Source organism: Leptinotarsa decemlineata, unplaced genomic scaffold, assembly GCF_025532065.1.
Source record: "Leptinotarsa decemlineata unplaced genomic scaffold, Ldec_3_MD MMD2_tig00000882_RagTag_RagTag, whole genome shotgun sequence".
In the NCBI taxonomy this organism is placed as follows: domain Eukaryota; kingdom Metazoa; phylum Arthropoda; class Insecta; order Coleoptera; family Chrysomelidae; genus Leptinotarsa; species Leptinotarsa decemlineata.
Genome location: NW_027412556.1, coordinates 4,683,455 through 4,706,137, shown reverse-complemented (window position 1 = coordinate 4,706,137; position 22,683 = coordinate 4,683,455). Strand labels below are relative to the sequence as shown.

The following is a 22,683-nucleotide window of genomic DNA, read 5'->3' as shown; positions in this document are numbered from 1 at the left end:
TGAAACCGAAGGGCACCCCGGTTCAGAAAGCGAAAAAGGATCAAGTGGTTTCGAATTGGGTTGAAAGTAGCCAGGTTCAATTCAATACCAGGAAAACCCAGGCATCGGTTTTCTCCATAAAGATAAATGTCTCCGAGCCGGATATAATAGTGTCAGGATAGACTATTTCGCTTTCTGCTTCGATAGGTTTGTTGGTCGTTGAACTGGACACCAATAAGTCTTGGCACAATCATGTCGCTGGAATTGCAAAGGCTGCAAAAGAGAGGAGTCATCTCCACTCTAACGGAACGGGCTCGGAGAATATGTGAACCAGAACATCTGGAGAGGGAACTGAAATACCTTGAAGGGTCCTTGAGATCGAATGGATACAGTGCCTTCGAGACCAGAAAAGCCATGAAACCGAAGGGCACCACGGTTCAGAAAGCGAAAAAGGATCCGGTGGTTTCGAATTGGGTTGAAAGTAACCAGGTTCAATTCAATGCCAGGAAAACCCAGGCATCGGTTTTCTCCATAAAGATGATTGTCTCCGAACCGGATATAATAATGTCAGGACAGACAATTTCGCTTTCTGCTTCGATAGGTTTGTTGGTCGTTGAACTGGACACCAATAAGTCTTGGCACAATCATGTCGCTGGAATTGCAAAGGCTGCAAAAGAGAGGAGTCATCTCCACTCTAACGGAACGGGCTCGGAGAATATGTGAACCAGAACATCTGGAGAGGGAACTGAAATACCTTGAAGGGTCCTTGAGATCGAATGGATACAGTGCCTTCGAGACCAGAAAAGCCATGAAACCGAAGGGCACCACGGTTCAGAAAGCGAACACACCTCAGCAACTTTTGATGCTTTATAAAGCTGAGATCAGACCTTCTTTGAAGTATTTTTCTCATTTATGAGCTCCGCCCCTAAGCATACTCTGGAGTTGCTGGATTCCATCCAGAAAACTGCCATCTGCCTTATTGGAGACACGAACATCACTTGAAACCTTGATAGTCTGGAACACCGAAGGCAGGTTGGAGGTTTGTCAGTCTTTTATAGATACTTTCACTGGAGGTGCATATCAAAAATACGCGACGGACTGTGGCTGCTCATCATTTTGAGGTTCAACTCAGTACACCTCGAATGCTTTCAGCTGGAGAACTGCATGTGGAATAAACTTCTTGAGAACGTTTTTCCAAATGAGATTATTGTCCAGTGATTCAAATCCGACGTGAATCGCTACTTTCACACAGGCACCGCTCTTAGAGATGATTGGAAATCGAATGACCTCTGACCATTCCTTGAAAGAGTCTATAATTATCGATTTCTCTTTGGCAATCGGTTCTATAAAGTCTGGATGAATTCGACTCCAAGGAGAGTTTTCATATGGCCACGGATATACAATAGTTTTTCCTGTATAATCATTAACTGATTTGCAGAATTTACAATTCTTACACTTATCCTCTATGGCTAGATCCATTTTTGGCCAACAAACTAGGAGCAAGCCATTGATTTACCTTTGCTTATAGCCATATACCTTATATGCAATTCCGATAATGATGTTATTTGTTGTTTATGCGGAATGATTACTCTGTATTTTTGCATTATACATCCTACTCAAGATGAAGTTCATCCTGGTTACTGAAAAATGCTTATTCTAGATCTGGAATATTATTGGGCCACCACAACAAGTGGCATCCTACCGACTGCGCCAGTGTGATGTTTAATGATATTTAAATATTCAATTCAGGTAAAGATTGGTGATTTTTAATAACCAAGGTGATTGGAAATCAAATGGTTTCTTTTTCTGAGTGGTCTGTTAAAGGTTAGCACAATCAACTCCAAACAGTACATTCTTCACTAAAAGAAACATCTTTAATAAAATTAAATAATGTTATTATTCAACATAGATAGGTGAAAAAACATTTCAAAAATATAACAAGAAATAAAATGTTGCCAAATAAAATGTACAAAAAATATCACAACATTTCCCAAAAAAGGAACAATGCAAGAAGTAAAAATCTAAAATCTTATGAAGTCTCGTGAGGAATGCCAAAATCTTTTTCATTAATAGTTCCCGTCGCGTAGGTTTGTTCGAATAACATCTTCTTGTATTCGTCTTCTATCTTCAAAACAATTTTTAGCCAATTCTCAGCATCGGCAACTAGTTTGCTGAATACCACTTTGTTTTTCATCAGGCATTCTTCGAAATGTTTTCTCTTCAGTCGGTAAACTTGAGTTGTTTCTATGGCGATTACGGTAGTTACCGATAGTTGGTTCTTCACCACCATAGAAACTTCGCCAAAATATGCGCCGTCTTGTAAATGACATATCTGAAAAAGGAGAAAATTGGTCAATCATTTATATAGAGTCTTCCAAAAGGATCTCCGAACTTTGACAATTAATGACGAGAGGACTACCGACAGGACTATTCGTTCAGTAAACGATCGACCAACACCTGTACATCGACGAAACTTAAGATATGCCGAAAACGACGCAGCTGTCTGTGAGAGTATGCAGGAGAATACGAGGCAGTCGATTTTGCGTCGCTCACAAGAACATGGCCTTTCGCAGACCACAACTTGGTGAATTTCGCTTCGTGAGTTGGGCCTGAACCCGTACAAAATTCAACTGTCTAGGAACTGAAGGTGAAGAACGACCATAGACAACGACGTGTGTTGGCAAATGACCGTAGAATATGTGAACCAGAACATCTGGAGAGGGAACTGAAAAACCTTGAAGGGACCTTGAGATCGAATGGATACAGTGCCTCCGAGACCAGAAAAGCCATGAAACCGAAGGGCACCACGGTTCAGAAAGTGAAAAAGGATCAGATGGTTGCACGCGCATATCTACCGTTTATCCATAGGGTCGCGGACAGAATTGGAAAACTATTGGGCAAACATGACATCGAAAAAGTCTTCAAACCCACGAGGAAGATACAACAAAGCCTCAGGTTGGCTAAAGACAAAAGAGCAGGGGGCAGGGGTCTATCGCATACCGTGCACTTGTGGAAAGGTATATATCGGAACCACCAAACGATCCATAGGAACAAGACTGAAAGAGCATAAAAGGAACTGCAGACTAGGCCAGCGGACAAGTCAACTGTGGCAGAACACGCACTTAGTAAAGGATACCACATAATTTTGTTTGAAAACACAGAACTAATTGCCCACAACCAGGGATACCATAGCCGACTGGTACGGGAGGCAATAGAGATCTACAAACACACGGAGAATTTCAACAGAAAAGGAGAAAAGGTGAACCTCAATCGAATATGAAACCCCATTTTAAGTTATTCGAGAATAACGAACAGGACAACAAGCAGCAAGATTGGTAATGTTCCAGGTTCAAGTGCAGGTACGAGTACAGGTACAAATGCAGGTACAAATACATGTACAAATACAACTGATTACCTGACAGGGCATAAATACGCTTTACGAAGCCGAAAAGGTAGTGATCGGACAGCAAGCTATGATGGTTAAACCTCTGAAGAATCTAGCCACTCGAGCCAGCGAAACGCCAGGAAAAAATTCCAAAAATCCACGGATTTCAAACTCGAAAAGAAATGACACTGAATCGAAAGTGTGTTATAAGTGAAGTTGAGAGTTTATTTTTTTCATTTTATAAATGAAATTTGAGTTGATCACTTCGAATATCGTTACATTAACATCGAACATTTGATAAAAACCGTAAGTGCGATACTATTCCACCAATTGTTTCTTCGTGATCGTTCCATTTTAAACTTAAAACAGTCATCGATATGCCAAAGGAAGTGATAGATATTTAACATAACGTTAGAATCATCACACGAAGAAATTATTAGTAATAGAAAATATATTAAAAAAACTTTATTGAAGCAATATTGAGGAAATTAATGCAACGGTTAGAAACCTCGAGAAAGAAAATCAAGCGCTGAAAAAAGAGGTTGAATATGTAAGAACAATATAGTTGTTTTTGGACTGAATGAACCAAGAGAATATTTGTAAAGACTTCAAAGAGTTACTGGAGGTTGAGCTATCAGAAACAGAGTTTAATGATATATATCCCTTAGGATATATCCCTTAGTAAAAATAGATTCATTTCGAAAAGTATTCAAATTGATGTTTCAAATATTGGGTTTTAATTTTTAAAGGGATGTGCTCCAAATTCAAATATTGGCAACAGCGCCTATATCAAGTTGAAATAATTTATACGTACCTATATATTCTACTTTAAAAAAGGAAAATTATCTTTATAAATTAACAATTAGGGCCAAATATAAATTATAGTTCAATACCACCTTCACAAGCCACATAAACACAGTTGTTTTGTTATTTATTTATATAGAGGAAGATAGGTTAGGTGCACAAAATGTCATATGTCACAGAATGTCTCGGAACATAAGTAAACAGAACAGCACGCCTCTGAAATATGTCATCTCTGTTTGTCTCATACAGGTAACAGATTCATTGTCCTTTATTAGCTATAACCGATGTTGCCAAATGGTGAAATAGAAACGAATCCCTTCAAATGTTGAATTCATTATTTCATTCGTCTTTTTTAAGTATTTACATAATTTTTTAAAGAAAAAGGTTGAAATGATAAGTTAAAAAAAATGTGTTGTTTTAGAGCTCTTTTATGAAAACTACTTGATTTTCGTCAGGAGGAACATTCCCCATTGTCCAGGATCTTACTCACCATCAGAGGGAAGAAAATTCTCAAAAAACATCTACTTCTTGCGAAACAAGGAAATCATTGTGAATGTTATATAAAAAATAACAGACTGATAGTTGACGGTGAAATTTGTGACATTAATGATCTGAATAACACAGAAAACAGCAACAAACCAAACAGCGCCCCGCCAACTAACTCCAACTGTCGCCAAAGTCTCGTCAGAAGATTCTGTTACTCCCATTTTCGGAAAAAAACAGACAGAGACAAAACTACGAACCCCCATTGCTCAACAAACACTAGTGAACTAGCAATAAAATCCAGACTTCCTTGGAATAATAAAAAAAATGGAAATGGAATAGTATCGAAAATGAGGCAAGCATGATTCACAACAAAATCATTCACTATCCCTATAATTCCCATTGCCATAAATTGTTTCAAAGGATGTTTTATTTAAGAGTGCGTATAACTTTCACCGGATAGATTCTGCAACATTTTTTTGAGATCATAACCTGTAATGAACGAATGTTTTCCAAAAAAAAAACGAAAACTGTACAAAAATGCAATATACAAAAGAAATGGTTCAATGCAGACTTAAGAAACTACAGAGAGAACCTGAATTTTCTGATCGAATATAACAAAAGTAACCAGAACGTTGATTTGACACCAGAAATAAAACTTGCAAAAAAAAACTATAAACATAAGATTATCAACCATAAGATTATCAAAAATCCGTAAACAAACCTAGGGTCATTTGGCAGATCATCAAGCAGCCCCTCTCTAGAGAATCCCCACAAGATACCCGGTTATCATCTAATGATTTGAATGATTATTTTGTAAACATTGGTAGTAGCAATATTTTAAAACAGCTAACAGCTACTCCGGTTGATCCAGCGAAACTTACTTCATCTTATATACAATTCCATAAAAGTATTTTCTTCACGCCTGTAGACTCCACAGATGTTGAAAAACATGGAAGAGGGATTAGTAGAACCACTCACCAAAATAATAAACAAATAAATGCTTTGAGACAGGTGTATTTCCTGAGAAGCTTGAATTCAGTAAAGTGACCCTGTATTTAAAAAAGGAGACAACTACCGTCCCATCTCAATACACACTCGACTCTACTCGATAAACTACCGTACTATGGAATTAGGGGGACAATAACTGATTTGATCGATTCCTACTTATCCGAAGGAAAGCAGGTTGTGGAACAAAATAGTGTGAGATCTCCAGCAGTGAATGTAACATCAGGGGTGCCTCAAGGGTCAATCTTGGGACCCCTACTATTCCTAATATATGTTAATGATATTTCACATGATATAAACCCCTTCAATACGATTCAGTATGCCGATGTCACTACTATTCATGAAAGTCACCCTGAACATGAATGTCCAAAGCAACTGACTGACAATGCGTTGAAACAAATTAAAAATTTTTTCGCAGCCAATTAGTTCACACTAAAAGAACTGAGGGGCAGTCAAAAGTTTTTGGGGGTAACGCTGGATCAAAAACTGAATTGGAAAGACCATATCAAAGATCTCTGTACTAAGCTGTCCAGCACTCTCTACCTGCTTCTTAGAATTAATGAATTTGTTACCTCATATGTTTCGAGAGCAGGCTACATGGGGTTATTTCAGTCTAAGCTATCATACGGATTAGTTTTTTGGGGAATTTCAATTGATTGGAAAAGCCCGTTCGATTGATGGCTTATTTATTTTGTAGAAATTCATGTGAATATAGAATAAAGAAAATACTTTTGTCTAGTTTCTACTGTGGTCGTAGCGAATAAACACAGTAGAAACTAGACAAAAGTATTTTCTTTATTCTATATTGATTGGGAAAGGATATTCATTTTACAAAAAACGGCTATTAGAATCCTGGGAAGAACAAAAGAACCGATAGCTGTAGACCTCTATTAAAAAAATTTAAAATATTAACCAATACTTAACCAATATTTCAATGTCTTGTCTATATCAAGACACAAAATAACACCCCTCAAGTTAATCGCAACCATGAATATTTGACCAGAAATGGCCACAATCTTCTTATTCCACAACATCGACTGGCAATTACTCATAAAAGCTTTTTTACTATGGCGACAAGGATCTTCAACCATCTACCACCATATATGAGGAAATTACATATGATTATCCCTCCCACAAAAAAAGTTGTTTTAGGTTAGGTTAGGTTTTTTTAAATTCAAAAGAAGTATAAAAGGGCTGCTGGTTGATCTCTGCCCTCATGACGTAAGTGAATTTTTCAACTGCAACTTTTAATGCTTTGCCTTTTTAATGTGTATGTATTGTGTAGGTATTAATGTGTATGTTTTGTATTATTGTATTTATCTACCTTCACGATGCTAAATCTGTTACATTGATAATAAGCAAATAAATTGATTGATTGATTGAATTGAACGGAGAAAATTAGAAATGCTCCATACCTCTTTTCCAGAATGTGAGTATACTGCCACTGTTCCACTGGATACGAAATACATCGAATCTGAAAATAATCCTGACTGAATGATGGTGTCCTTTGGGAGGAAAATTTCAGAGATCAGTCTCGAAACCAGTCGGCTTATCTGATCGGGAGGCAGATCAGCAAATAGGTTCACGTTGGCGATCAGTGACTTGCAAACGTGGATGTTCACTTCTCGTTTCAGGTTTGCTGTGAACAGAGGATGACATTCAATTCCATTGGGAAGTTCATGAATCTACGACACAAAAGTTTTAGAAGAAAACGGTACATGTGATTTCGACTAATTGACAGCTCCACAAATTTGTCTTTCAAAGAGTATCTGCGATATTGTGGAATTTCACTAAATTCAATTTTAGTCGGTTTTTACACTTACCACAAAGCAGATTTGTTATCATGTCCTCCTTGAAAAAAATTCTTTGGTATCTGAAATCGTAGTATTTGGATATCTTGTCTCTCAAATTTAAAGGTAGTTGCTTCTGCTTCATATATTCGTCGAGTTGGTTTACGATTTCAAGGAATTTCAGTTCCATAGATCTTGCATTTAAAATTGCGACTGCAAGAATTACTGAAATAGAAATATATGATGTAGTCGGAAATTTAAGAAAACAAAGGTACATCTCACTATTGATGAGGTTGGCTATATGACAAATCGTGTTCGAATCAATGAAACATGTCGATGTAGATGAAGGTGAATCGTTAAGATAATATTCGTTGAAAAAAATATTCTACACAAAATCTTCATGAACTAATACAAAATAGCAGGGGAGCCCATGATGCAAAATGGGGATTTACTCGAGCGTCATTGAGACATATTAGGTTGCAAAGCTCAGATGATAAGAAGAAAACAAATGTTATATAATATGAATTTTTTCATCGGTGGGGAAAGCAGCTATAGATTTTTAAATACTCGAGCGCGTCAGATATTGATAGCATCAATGTCCTACGTATTTTTAATAATGTTGGTATGTTAATCTGATCCTTTGCATGATGTGGGTGGTTGTACGTAAGGGTTAAAAGTGAAAAGAAAAAAAAATTAATCGAGCGCGTCAGATTTTCTAAGGGGGTGTTAAGTACAACAAAAAAAAGCTCTCATTTAATAATCTGACGATTTCGATAAGGTTCTTCAGGTACTTTAGATAAATTTGCCTGTATTTGTACTGCAACAGGTACTATTCTTTGTGTTAGATCTTCTCTAGGAATGTGTATGGTTTTGTTTAATATATTGAATGTGAGGTCTTGTTGTGTTTTGATTTGTACTTGTTCCTCGATAAGTGATTTATGACTGCTGAATTTATGAATGTTCAAGTTTTCCCAAATGTCCATGCGGTTTCCCTTGTTGACTTGTTTTATGAGTTTTATGTTCTCTTGTGGGGGGAAATTATGTTTGTTTTGTATGGCGTGTGTTGCGGGGTTTGATTTATATACTATTGGATTTATGTATACCTTTTTGTGTTCATTGTACCTTTGGATCAGTTTTTTCTTGGTTTGGCCGATATAGAATTTGTCGCAGTCCGAGCATTGTATACTGTTTATCCCGTTTTGGTCTTTGCCTTCTTTTCCATAGTTGTTTATTTTTTGTGTTATCTTCGTGTTTGGCTTGTACGTGATGTTGATGTTCAGTGGTTTGAAGACGTTTGTTGGTTTTTTGGTTTGGTGTCCTACGTACGTAAATGCTGTCCATCGTTGTGTTGTTTTGTCTGTTGGGGTGGCTTGATCCTTGTTCTGTTCAAACAAAAAATACAAAACAAGCACGCATTGAACTTTATCGACGAATTTTTGTTATTTCGGCTTGCGGAAATCGTTAGATAATAATCTGATATATTTTCCGTTATCCTTGAATTATATCCTTCAAAATAAAAAAAATTTGCTACGCTCGAGAATGTCGAAGTGTCGTTATTTTTTTACAACTTTGCTGCCCTCCCCTTTCTTCACGTCACTCTCAAATTGTCAGATTACTGGAATATACACTTTTCAGCAGGTAATTAACTTACCCCACCTTAATCTGACGCGCTCGAGAATTTCTGATGATACATTTTTTTTACTAATTTGATCCTTTACCCCTCACAGGCGGCCTTATATATGGGGCTCATATTTGGTGGAGGTACTTAACCGGGTACAAGGTATCCCCCTGTATATTAATCTGCCGCGCTTTAGTAAATCCTGAAATCCCCGCTTGGGCTCCCTTATTAAAAAGTGTGGAAATAATCTATAACCTTGAACAAGGATACTGATGTGACATATGAAATGTGACACAAAGTTAAGAATTTTGTGACTGACATGTTACAACAACAACAATGTTGTCCACAATCGTACAAATGTTATGAGAGACATCTACTGCGGTAGTATAGGCATTGGTTTGTCCTACAAGGCTGTGCATTACGCTTTTTGACAAATATGTCATAGGAATTCCTGTGTTATTCTATATGGTTTTTTATATTTCATGCTGTGACTACTTTAGGGACTTTTATCACAAACATCCAGATCTTTTTACGTGTTTTGGGGTTTTTCTGAATTGATCATCAGCGTCATTTCTTCATCCACTTTGTAAATAGTCACTTTCATCCTCTGTCTGAGTTTTTCCACATTGTCATCATAGTTACTGAGTATTCTAGATACTTCATTAGGCATCGATTTGTGTTTATTTTCGTACGCAAAATTCCCATTTTCCAGATGTATCATTCCTTCCGCCCCTTTACTGTTTTCAATTTCCGTTATTTGTTGCTAGCTAATTTTTGGTGAAATTTCGGCTATTTTCCATATTGGGAGCTTCTTGTTTTGACATGTATTCTGTTTATTTCACTTAGAAATATCAATAAATTAGCCTTTTTTGCGGTTTCCAATTTAGCATTACGTTTACGGTCTGTGGCAGGGGAATGGGTTAGAAGCTTCTGGAAGATACGCTGTAATGTATCCTCAACGGCAGCATCCTTCACATATAATATTTGCTCGACTTCATCAACGATTACGAGAATATGGTTCATTCGACAAAAGAACGCAGGATTGTGGTCGCCATCGATAAGTACGAACACTACAGCTTGAGGAAGCAGTACTTAATTTGATTGAAGAACAACCTACTACCAGTACTAGAAAGGCTGCTTTCCAGCTGAATGTTGATCATATGACGGTATTTCAAATTTTAAAGGAACAACTCTCATACCCTTACCATCTGCAACGAGTACAGGCACTGTTACTGCGAGACTTTCCGAACCGTCTTGAATTTTGCAATTGGATGCTGGAAATGATTAGAAGAAATTATGACTTTCTGAAGACGATATAATTCACAGACAAATGTAGTTTTTCTCGGGAGAAGATTTTTAATTTTCATAATTACCACATATGGGCTGATGGAAACCCTCACGCTATTGTCGAAACTAACCATCAAGAACAGTTTTCTCTTAACGTGTGACTGGGAGTTATTGGGGATGATTTAATTGGGCCTCATTTTCTACCTCCTCGATTGAATGGTGAGGCATTCGTTCAATTTTTAAGAGGAGTGCATCCAGTACTGCTGGAGGAAGTTCCTTTGGGCGTCAGAAGGGATATGTTTTTATGCATGATAGGGCTCCCGCCCATTTTAGTCAAGAAGCACGTCAGCATTTAACTGAAACATATGCTAATCAGTGGATAGGTCAAGGAGGACCACAGAACTGGCCCACTCGATCCCCGGATCTCAATCCTCTCGATTTCTCTATTTGGGGCCAATTTACAGCATTTGGTTTAACTTACTGCTGTTCGCGATGTAGATGACTTAAGAAACCGCATCATCGATGCGTGCAGGGTATTCAGAGAGACTCCAGGAATTTCCACTTACTTAATGTATTGATATTAATACGACCAAAGTTTCAAGTGTTCAACACTTGAGAATGGTGTAAAAACCGAAACCTTGGTCGTATTAATATCAATACATTAAGTGGAAATTAGACAAAGTATTTTATTCCTATATCCAATTGCTCGTAAAATAATTTTTTGCTGCGAACTGGTTTATTTTGGGCAAAAAAACCCAGGAGACATTTTTTGTTTAGAATGAATCAGGCTATCGGAAATACATTTTTAAATGATAAACACATAATAAAACAAAAAGTTACATTGGAAATAAATTTTAGGGGTTGCGTTTTCCACCCCTTACAACCATGGGATAAACCAAATAAATTTCTGGCTAAGTGTCTTCTTGGTAGTACAAAACGTCAGGTTAATTTAAATATTGTATCTGTTTCAGTGCTTGTGAAAAAAATTGTTATACAAATTTTATGTACCCCCTTTAAGGGGCTGTATCTTAACAAGGGATGCTCCAATGAAGTTTCTTCATATGAAAGATCCTATCTTTTTTTCGATGAGGAATCACCTCCTTAAATGTTCTACATTTATTCAGTTACACCCTGTATATGTGTATGTATGTGTAAATGCATAACTTTATTCCTATATTTTTTTTATTTTAGTTGTTGTTGTAATTCTGTAATAATGTTCATTGAATTGAATTGATTAAATAAAAAAAACCATTTGTGATGTATGGCATTGAAAATGTAGCTGTGATGCAGATCTAGTAAAAAGTGCATTAATTGGACAATTTTATTCTTAATGAAATATACTTACTCCATATTGAAGCGATAATAATTTTTCCCAACCAGTAAGTCCCTATGGCTACAAAATAATCCGAAGTGATATGGATTTTATAAGTGTCTATTCTCATACCTAAAATAAAAAATTATCGGTTTTGTCATTTCTTCGGAACATAATACGGTACAATTAGGTCAATGAAAGACTACACATGCGTCATTAATTTGTACATTCGATCTGAGCTGACAAACTTATGAAAACTATGCGATAGAAATTCTGGAAATTCAATAATAGTTCAATCATTCTGTGAAAACACGTTTTTATTCCATTTTTCAACACCGATATTTGGCAATTGAACTGTGATAGTGTGTAGAACAGCAGACAGTACCATTTGAGGTTAAGATTTATAATTGCGATATAAAATTCACTTACTGTGGAATATAAAATGCCCTTGTCATCAGTTGTGAAAACAAATATGCGTCCAGTAAAAAATATTAAAACTGTAGAAACTTTTTAACAACCAAAATGTACATACGTCAGTTAGTCCCAAAATCTAAGAAATTAGCGACAACTCAAGTTCATATGAATATGTTTCTTCTCTAATTATCTGTTTTATCTTCCTCTTTCACTCGTAGAATAAAAATATGACGTATTTTATTGATGACGAATCTGTAACATTTTTTTTTTCATAATTGCGAATGTTCTGATTGAAATTTACGACATAGCAAAACATGTCAATAATATTTGTACTATTCTGTTGAAAAAATAAGGTGAATTTTAATCTTTCTCAAAAAATATTTATTTATTCGGACTGTTTGGCCCGAAACCGGTCTACAATTGTGTTTCAATAATTGAAAATCTAGTGCGGCAGTTGTATTACCAACAGCATATGCAGGAATAACTTCAGTGAAGAATCCTGCACAGACACCTGTCGGATATAATCCAACGCCCTCCGTGCTATTAGCCAGGGTAGTAGTTGTTTTCTGATGATTTAAAATAAATATTTCCTATTCTAATTTAACATACCTAACATTTCCGATGATCCTTTGAAGAAGCAGTGGATATATTTTTCCAATAGGCGCTTTTTATATATTCCGTTTTGGTATATCCAACTTTCCTCAAAAGGGTGGTTGGGGTCATAAAAATATCTTCCTGTGAGTCGAGGTACGATGAATTGCATGCAGGACATCCAGTGGATCAGAAGAAAGGTAATCAAAATGGAAGTGAATAAGAAACGAATCCCCGTACTTTTCATTTGAAAGTACTGAAAAACATTTAACGCAAAAAGTCACTTTTTTATAAAAATAAAATCTGTTTAAAAATCTGTCTGTTTGAAATCTGTTTTTCCGTTAATCAGCTGTCGCACCCCTACGAACGCCAACCCTCAGAAGTCGAAACTTGTGAGAGCTAAGGATTAACGAGGTCTTACCTTTTAACGTGTGATTCCTAACACGGGTTGGACGATAGCAAGTGAAAATCGATCGTTCAGGCTAGGGCTTGAACCACCGACCAACACGTGCAAAAAAGTTATGTACAGAGCATTTAAACTTTACAAAAAAGAAAGAAAATAAAAAATCTGACCTTTGATGCCAATTAAAAAAATTAATAAAATACATACAGGTGTTCAGACACCTTTAAAAACACGCTTAGTTATTGCTCTTTCGTTTGAGGTATCATTTACCTAGCTAAGTCTTAAACTTTTTTAATTAGGGTACCTGAACCAGTTAAAGGTCGTAAATATGGATTTTTGTGGAATTAAAGAAAAAAATGTTTTGTACTGTAAAAATTTATTGTTGGTGTTCAAAATGTCCGCCACCATTGCGTATACACTTTCTACAACGATTTTATACTTCAATTGTGGTTACTTTCACTTGCATTTCCTGTTTCATAATTTCAAACGCTGCCTCTATTCGCTGAAGTAATTCTTCTCTCGTGGTGATTTCTGTTGTGTATACGAGTTCTTTCACCCGACCACACACAAAAAATCCAACGGAGTCAGGTCGGGCGATCTGGCAGGCCAGGGGATGGGTCCGTTTCTCCCGATCCAGTTGCCAGGAAAACAGCGGTTCAGGTGTTCGCGGACGCTTACAGCCCATTGTGCTGGGCATCCATCTTGCTGAAATGTGATCGGCCTGTCCGTGTCCAATATTGGCACTTCGGCATCGTAGAGTAACATTGGCAAGTTGTTAATCATGAATTCGAGGTAATTTTGTCCATTCAAATTGTCAGGCAAAATGTGTGGGCCAGCCAATGTGCGTCCGATGACCCCAGCCCACACATTTATTGAAAATTGTCTTTGTAAAGAAATCTGAAACAAAAATGCAATAAAATTAGTTAATTTAGGTAATTAAACACGTGTTGAACATGGGTAATAAAATGATAATAATAATAAAAATCATTTATTTACCTGTTTTTTCCAATTTGGATTGCTGTCCTTATCAGCCCATTCATGAAGGTTGTGGAAATTAGTAATTCCTTCCCTGGAGAACTTCGATTCGTCAGTCCAGAGGATGGACTTTAAGAACCACGCGTCGTCAATATCTGCGTTTAGCAAAAAACGGCAGAACCGTATCCGTCTCGCCGGATCCGTTTCCTCCAAGCCTTGCACACCTGTGCCGTGGAACGGATATTTCTTTTCGTTGTGCATCATACTCTACACTTTCCATATCGAAAGGTTTAAATCTCTCGCTACAACTCTGATGCTAGTGGTAGGATCCGCTTCGAAGGCTGCGAGAATTTGCTCCTCAACATTGACATTATGTCTTCCTGGATTAACTGCAGGTTCAGCATGATGAATACCAGATTCAGACAGCCTACGATATGTGTTGGAAAACACACGGACGTTAGGCACCCTGCAATAAAATAACTCATTTTTAACGTCTTTTGAAGGTGAAAACGGCAAAATTTAACTACCGCTACGATTAGAAATTAATTTACCTGCGGTTCGGGTAACGTTCTTGGTACAAACGTCGTGCCAGAGATGCGTTACCATCAGCTCTGCCATACATAAAAATGATATCGGCTTGTTCATGACTCGTAAACTCAGCCATGGCAGCACACACAACAAAAAGTTCGATAGTCCAAAATAAACAACACCTGCAGGAGCGAAAGGCTACAACTGAACACGGTGAACACGGTCTACTCGCAACTCGAAAGGGCAAAGCAGTGACTAGAGAACTTGTTTGGCCAACCAAACCGACCCGGCGAGGGGTCCAAGATGATTACTCAACTCAGGTACTTAAAAATTGATAAACTCAAAAGCAAGTTTATGGTCCTAGCATAACAACAGAATGCATTCCAATTAATGACTAGCTTCAGGTCAAATGTTGTTGTAAAATGCCACCGGCACCGGCCTTTGCCACAGTATTCGAAGCCACAGTATTCGAAGAATGGTTTAAAAACATATTGTAATACTTCCGCAGGGATCCGTTATAGTAATGGATAACGCAAGTTACCACAGTAGACGAGTGGAGAAGCTGCCGACGTCGTGTTGAAAGAAAGCAGATGTTACTGTGTGGTTACAAATGAATGCTATTCCCTATTGAATCGAGCATGTTGCAAGCGGAGCTCCTCAACTTGGCTAAACGTCATAAGGGAAAATTCGTCAGGTATGTCACCGATGAGATGGCGAAGACTAAAGGAATGTCGGTTCTTCGGTTGCCGCCTTATCACTGTGAATTGAATCCAATAGAGTTGGTTTGGGCTCAAGTTGAAGGATTCATTGCAAGGAATAGTAAGACCTTCAAGCTGTGGAGTAAAAGAATACCTATACAGTGCTCTGGAAACAGTCGAGCAAAAAGCTTGCGAGGAATGAATCTACAAAACAATCATAATCGAAGCAGAGATGTGGGAACTGGATGATCGCGTAGACTAATTATCAGAAAAAATTATTCCAGTTGTCATCAATCCTAATGAAACTGGTTCATCCAGTGAAGAATCATTCAACGAATCCCTGTAGACTTTTTTCAGATTAAAATTATCGCATGTCTTATTTGAAGTAAGTATTCCCATTAAATCTATAAACATTTTTTCTGAATCAGCTATAAAATCTAATATGGAATAGGAATCTACATTTCCAAACCAACAAGAATATATTATGTGTATCTCTCAGTGCAGCTGTACTTTTCTACTTCCTGAAAATGTCAAAGTCGAAGCCGAAACGTCGAACAATGCAAAATTTTGAACGCGGTTCAACTCCAAATCAGATGTTCAAATTTCTAACCGCGAAAATCTATTCTATTTGTATACTTATCTGGTGATGTTTCGAATACTTTATTCATCTTCATTATCATACCGACTATCAATTTGATATTATCAGTGTCAATGATAATAATATTAAATTCATTTACATCAAAAGACGAATCATAACTATAAATTATAATGTTTTGATTCAAATAGGTTGGTTAAAGAAAATGGATAGAATCTTTAAAACGTCAAATTCAAGTTAATGACAAATTTGATTTTTTTTTCCAAAAAGCTAATTCATCGAATACAGTAACTTTTTGCCATTTCAACATTTGTGTTTATTTGTAAATTTAATATTCTGATTATTTTATAGATCTGTAGAAGGTAACAGTTCTAAATAATAAAAAACTATTTCAAATATAAATTGTCCTTCCAAAAAAAATAGTGTTCATCATATTTCAATTATCTTCTCATCATACAGAATATATCAATGGAAAATTTATATGAATACCCCCAGTCTGACGCCTATTATTATTATTTTAAACGTAATATCAGAAAAAAAACATCGAGCGGTTCATTTGGCGGTATTTTCATATTCTTTGTCGGTGTTTTCGCGTTCTTTGTCGCATATCCCTATTTTAATGGCTCGTCAACGGCGTCCTCATGGGATATAAAGGGTAGACATATCTCAATGATTTTGTGGGTGAATTACAGTGATATTTGCGTGAGATGACTATGTGCTTTCTTTGATGTAGCGACATGTTTGCATTTATGAAATTCTTTTACTCTCAGACAATATTGAACGAACTATAGTAAGTATGAATTCGTGTGATTTACCTTTGATAGCCGGTTGATCAGTTCTACCACAGTAAATATCCTGAAGAACTTCAATAGACCTATTATATTAATAACGCCAAGGAAAGGTTTCGCCGGCTTCCTTACAAAAAAATAGGGAAGATTTCTTGGTATCGAGGATAACACATCGCAAATAAAGTAGGGGCTGTGGATATAATTTCTGCAACAAAAAAGTGAGATATTTTATATACTGCAGCGTGAGTTGGTCTCGAAACGTTGTTTGTCGTTTTGGTGCATTTATAAAGTTACTTGAAGACATTGTTTTTCCAAAAGAAAAGTTCCGTAGTGGATACTAACATAGATGCATTCCTCATACAATTATCTTTACAATGATGTGGTCACACTTCGGACATTTCCTATTCAATTTCTCAGGATGATGGTCACCGTAAGGCGGGAAAAGAATATGACAGTTGAGGTTATGATAAAAAGATTTTTCCCCTTGATTTGAAAATAGACCCGGTACTGCTTCTTTATCCCAACAAATGTGTCTTGAAGATGTTATTAAAGGATTAATGACATCTATTTGAAGAAATGAGTGAAACACTTCTCAGTTTAAGGACGAAACACAAGAACTACAGGAAAATCCTTAAGAAGCCTGTGAGAAAATAGCGATTCACGTTGGAACGCTGGATTTGAATCGCTGGAGATTAAATTCATTTGGAGAAACGTTTTCAGGAAGTTTATTCCACATAAACGCAGTTCTCCAAATGAAAGAGTTCTTAAACAGTGAAGTTCGAGGTGTACTGAGTTGAACCTCAAAACGATGAGGAGCCACAGTCCGTCGCGTATTTCTGATATGTACCGCTCTTGGTGGAATCAAATGTGCCAAGTCACTTGAACACTTCCGTGAAAGTATCTATAGAAGAGAGCGGCGGCTCTCGGAGGAGGCAAGGGAGGCTTAGCCTCCCCATAAAATTTGAGGCAATTCATCGCAATGAATTAAAAGATATTGACAAATAATTATGATTATTTTTTTCTAAAAATGCTTGGGTGTCATTACTTTACCATTAATTTTTAATATAAATATATAATATGGCCGAAAATATATTATCACTCACTACGTAGTACGTACCACACTGTATCCTGCATCAACAAAACCCAAACGCACCGTCCCTGAACGAATAACGAATGAACTATCAACCCGAAATGATAAATGTCATACGTTGCAAGGGAGCCAAGCCTCCGACCGCTTTGAAAAACACAGGCTCCACGAGACCGATCCAACCAGCGACATTCATCCCAATTTGTAATTTCAGTTGCAGAAATTATAGCGTCAGAGGAGGCTAGCCTCCAGTTGGTCTCCGTTAGTGTACGACTGCGTATGTTTTTCATTTAATTATTCGGACGGGATACCGGGACTAAAAAATATTCCTGTAAATCGTTTTAGTGTTTCTTGATAATATTTGTTATTTGTGTATGAAACATGCAGTATTATATTATAGCAGTGTTTTTTGGTAATATTTTCAATGTGTTCTTTCAATTTTAAGGTGTTTTCAGGTTTTCACTATTCGGTAAGTTTTTTTTCATTTATTATGGATACGTTGGACGAAATTAAAAAATCTGACTATATAGTCGATTGGTTGCTGACAAATAATTTCAAGTCTTTATCATTTGATAATAAATTTTATATTATTAAAACTCTGGGAAGGCCTCAACCAAATTTGATTTTATTTAAATCGTCAGATATTGACAAAATCGAGGGTTTAATATTAGTTGGTACGATAAATGCGATTGGTTAACCGGCTCCATTAAACGAGAAAAACTTTTTTGCTGGCCCTGTTTTTTATTTTCCGTACAAACCGAATACCAAACGTGGTCTAAAATAGGATACTCTGATTTAAAAAATTTACCTCGTGTTATGGGGCAAATACGATTCACAATTTGGCACTTTTTTAAACGGTAGCGTTTTTTCGGGCACCTCAATAACCATCCAAAATGAACTTATTACAGACAGTGTGGCATATATTATAAAGGAAAATATAAGCAAGGAGATTAAAAGTGTTTTTTTTGCATGGGAAATTAATGAAACTACCTATATTACCTGTACATCACAACTTTCAATCGTTTTCAGATATGTCAAAGATGGTAATGTGGTAGAACGTTTTATGGGTTTTCATGATGTTTCATCTGGGCGTACAGCTGACGATTTGTTTAATTTTTTAATTCGTACTTGTGACACCTATAATTATAGGCAAAAGTTAATTGCGCAAACCTATGATGGGGCTGCGGTCATGGCCGGTCATTTAAATGGTTTACAAACTAAAATAAAGTCCGTAGCTCCTCATGCACTCTTTACGCAATGTCATGCCCATGCCTTAACTTTAGTATTAGGCAAAGCGTGCAACAACATAAAAAATTTCGCGCCTCCGGCGAGCTTTTCTGTGTGTATATAGTCTATATGACTTAAGCCTCCCCTGTTCTCCAATGCACGAGCCGTCACTGGAGACAAATCTCCAACCTTTCTTCGATGCTCCAGACTATGAAGGTTGCACGTGATGTTCGCGTCTCCAATCAGGCGGATGGCACTTTTCTGGATGGAATGCAGCAACTTCAGGGTATGTTTTGGGGCAGAGCTACATACATGAGAACAATACTCCAAAGAAGGTCTGACCTGAGCTTTATAAAGTATCGAAAGTTGCTGAGGTGTGTACAGTTTTCTGGTTCGGAACAGTGTTCCAAGCTTTCAAAAAGCAGCGTTTGAAATTCCAGCGACATGATTGTGCCAAGACATATTTGTGTCCATTTTAACCACCCAGCATCGAAGCAGAAAGCGGAATTGTCCGTCCTGACATTATTATATCCGGTTTGGGGACATTTAACTTTTTGGAGAAAACTGATGCCTGCGTGGCATTGAATTGAACCTTTTTTACTTTCACCCCAATTTGAAATCACCTCTAGATCTTCGTTAAGATATGCAACCTCCTGCCTGCTGCCGGTGAAGATGAGCATCCACATTCGTTGGCCTGGAACCCAAATGGAATGACGAGACAGGTCTACTGTCGTCAGCAAAGCAATATATTGATTTTTTTTTCCAATAAATCGTTGATATACAATAAAAACAGGCTTGAGGACAATATGGATCCCTAAAAAACACAAGCGTTGATGTAAAAGTATTCGAGATATCCATCGACGGTCAATTGCAGAGATAGTCTTTCAGGAAGCTGGAGAGCCATACACAAAAATGATTCGTCAAGCCGTAGCATCGAAGTTTGGCCATCGAACCCTCATACCACACACGGTCAAAGGTTTTAGAGATTTCAAACGCAACAGCTCTTGACTCTTCGTGTTTGTCGATTGCGTTATTCCAAATATGGGTGACGTACGATAGAAGGTCGCCTGTTGATCTTTCTTTCCGAAAGCCATATTGATGATCGCTCAAGATGTTGAAACTTTCCAAATATTTAATGATATGGTGGTTCACAGCTTTCTCCATCATATTTGTTATCACTTATAGCAGAGCAACTGGTATATAGTTATTTGAAAGATTTTTATTGTCCTTTCTGGGAATAGGCTGGACGTGACCAATCTTCCAACAAGAAGGAAAAACTCCTTCCTTGTAAGACAGGTTGAAAAGTCTGCAAAATATTAGTGCAAATTCATTGGCGCCCTTTTGAAGTACGATTACTGGCCCTTTGTTAATATTAAGCTGTTTCAAAATTCGCCTATATCGATTATTCCTTTCAAATATTCGAATATCCTATCTATAATATATATATATATATATATATATATATATATATATATATATATATATATATATATATATATATATATATATATAATTCACACTTACTTTGCTATCGGCATTCGACGTAGTTCTATTTTATTTCTTTTTTTTACTGCAAATCCTGTATTGAAATTCATCAAAATGTCGATCCAGCACAGTAGATCTAAAATCACAGAGGCAACTCTGTGACCTCTGTACATTTCTTCTTGACTTCTAGCGAATGCCGAATCAATGGGTTTACTAATCAGATTTGCTATGTAGAGAAAAACCAAGTAAAATTCGTACCATGTCCTAGAAGGAAAGTAAATAGGAATTTATGTTGTGTTCGAAAAAAGGTAAATTTTCGTTTCGTATTTAAAAACACAAGCATTTATTCACTAGGCCACCTTTACACCTTATTCCTCCTTCTTCGACACTTTTCATTTCAATAATCAACAGTTTTCCAATGAAAATATTAAAAAATGTACGGAGCTGCTTTTTGTTTACATATCTCTGTATTTTACGTTTTTAAGGTTAATTGCATGGTTGGTACGACTGATACAGTCAATATTTCTGAAGTAATTCAAATGTTTTTTACCTTTATTCTTTAGATCGTAAATTGGTTTTTAGTGGTGTATTACGAATTTGAAATAGTAGGCGACGGCAAATACCAACCGCTTTTTTCTGAAATGTCACTAGTAACTAACCTAGAAATAGAAATATGTCACCAGGAGAAGCATTCGTTTTTGAATTAAGTTTTTTATTAAAAACATGTTGATTATTGAAGTGAAAAGTGTTAAAGAAGGAGATATAATGGTGTAAAAGTGACCTGGTGAATAACTGCTTGTGTTTTTAAATAGTTTATTTGGTGAAAAAAAAGGCTGAAAAGTCGCCCTTTTCTGAACTTTGAAGGGCCGTAACTTTGTAAATAAGGGAGAGCGCCGTGTTTTTCTCTCGGATTCGTAATCTACGCATCAAAATACGTAAGTACACTCAAAAATATTTTCAAAATCGCCGGGTGTTCTCAAAACTAAAATTTACCCAAAAAAATCATAGTTTCATCAACTGAAGAAGAATTCCATGATTCTACAGCTGAAGTGTGAAAGCAAAACACTCCTTAAAATTTGCATCTTTTTTCCGATTTCACAGAACTTTATTATGAATTGTAGAGTTCAAAAAACTGTACTTGGAGTGTATTTCATGTGAAAAAGTCTCAACAATGCAAAAACTGCAAATATTGATCTAAAATGATATGGAGAGATGAGAGGGACCCTGGATAGAATCAATTTTTTTTGACATTTCAGAGTTTTGAATGACCAGTCAGTATACATTACAAGTAACAGTGAAAAATGTTGCATCTCCGGTAAATTACGTGTTAAAGTACTTACCACAACCTCACAACAAAATTTACCTGAATAAACTCAAGGGGTGGATAACCAATACTTTATGTAAATTAATCTGCCGGATTTTTTCGGCTTTCAGGGATTGTTCACTTCTGAAATACTCGGCATTCAGCGGGTTGCTTGAAGATATCAAAAAATATTTTGTCAGCTTCGATGCACAAGTAGATTTGCCAAATAATTCTGTTGATTCATTTTTCTTTCTCAGTTTACACGAATGATGAAGTGACATTCTGGAAAGAGTACTTTGACATGTGACATTGACTACTATGGAAAATGCAAACTCGAATATATACATTGGACTCGTTTGGGTCATTCAAAATGCATGCATATTATGACGAAAATATCCGAATGTCCAATAAATAAAGCACCAGGATCCCACGCCGTTCTTCCATTCCACGTGAAGAAGAATCTGTATCGAATTTCTTTCAGTTGCGGAGCTTTCCAATTTCCATTGAAGTTGGGAAAAGTCATACCTTAATTCAGAAAACAATCCTCTATTGAACGTTATCGACCCAGCACAGTTACACAGTGACGGCTCGTGCATTGGAGAACAGGGGAGGCTTAAGTTATATAGACTATATACACACAGAAAGGCCCGCCGGAGGAGCGAAAATTTTTATGTTGTTGCACGCTTTGCTTAATACTGAAGTAAGGGCACGGGCATGACAATGCGTAAAAAGTGTCTGGACTTAGTTTGTAAACCATTTAAATGGCCGGCCATGACCGCAGCCCCATCATAGGTTTGCGCAATTAACTTTTGCCTAAAATTATAGGTGTCACACGTACGAATTAAAAAATTAAACAAATCGTCAGCTGTGCGCCCAGATGAAACGTCATGAAAACCCATAAAACGTTCTACCACATTACCATC

The 22,683-nt window shown here is 36.7% G+C and overlaps 3 protein-coding genes across 5 annotated transcripts in view; 1 reads left to right on the top strand and 2 right to left on the bottom strand.

Annotated features, from left to right (window-relative positions):
- Positions 1-22,683, top strand: part of LOC111502769 (growth factor receptor-bound protein 14) — a 339,060-nt gene that overhangs the window by 29,128 nt on the left and 287,249 nt on the right. The gene's annotated exons all lie outside the window — the stretch shown is intronic.
- LOC111514604 (potassium/sodium hyperpolarization-activated cyclic nucleotide-gated channel 2) lies at positions 1,857-22,073 on the bottom strand. 3 transcript variants are annotated; one of them, XM_023170863.2, is made up of 8 exons: positions 21,821-22,073; positions 20,497-20,721; positions 16,686-16,863; positions 12,690-12,927; positions 11,700-11,747; positions 7,483-7,674; positions 7,075-7,298; positions 1,857-2,311 (listed from the first exon to the last, which is right to left on the bottom strand). In XM_023170863.2, the coding sequence occupies exons 1-8, from the start codon at positions 22,039-22,041 to the stop codon at positions 2,009-2,011; spliced, it is 1,629 nt and encodes a 542-aa protein (XP_023026631.2). In that variant the 5' UTR covers positions 22,042-22,073; the 3' UTR covers positions 1,857-2,008. The 3 variants fall into 3 exon arrangements, with proteins under 3 accessions (XP_023026631.2, XP_074030950.1, XP_023026630.2); XM_023170862.2 differs by having other exon boundaries at positions 1,858-2,311; positions 11,700-11,798; XM_074174849.1 differs by lacking the exon at positions 11,700-11,747.
- On the bottom strand, positions 12,936-15,037 carry LOC141482135 (uncharacterized). The gene is made up of 2 exons (XM_074174850.1): positions 14,601-15,037; positions 12,936-14,515 (listed from the first exon to the last, which is right to left on the bottom strand). The coding sequence occupies exons 1-2, from the start codon at positions 14,711-14,713 to the stop codon at positions 14,317-14,319; spliced, it is 312 nt and encodes a 103-aa protein (XP_074030951.1). The 5' UTR covers positions 14,714-15,037; the 3' UTR covers positions 12,936-14,316.

Excerpts from the sequence above, each read along its gene's own strand:
- LOC111514604 (XM_023170862.2), bottom strand. The coding sequence starts at position 22,041 with ATGTCACTTCATCATTCGTGTAAACTGAGAAAGAAAAATGAATCAACA. Across the intron at positions 7,675-11,699 it reads TATTATCGCTTCAATATGGA|TAATTCTTGCAGTCGCAATT; the intron begins GTAAGTATATTT and ends TTTCTATTTCAG. Across the intron at positions 7,299-7,482 it reads GATAACAAATCTGCTTTGTG|CAAACCTGAAACGAGAAGTG; the intron begins GTAAGTGTAAAA and ends CTCTGTTCACAG.
- LOC141482135 (XM_074174850.1), bottom strand. The coding sequence starts at position 14,713 with ATGGCTGAGTTTACGAGTCATGAACAAGCCGATATCATTTTTATGTAT. Across the intron at positions 14,516-14,600 it reads GAACGTTACCCGAACCGCAG|GGTGCCTAACGTCCGTGTGT; the intron begins GTAAATTAATTT and ends ATTTTATTGCAG.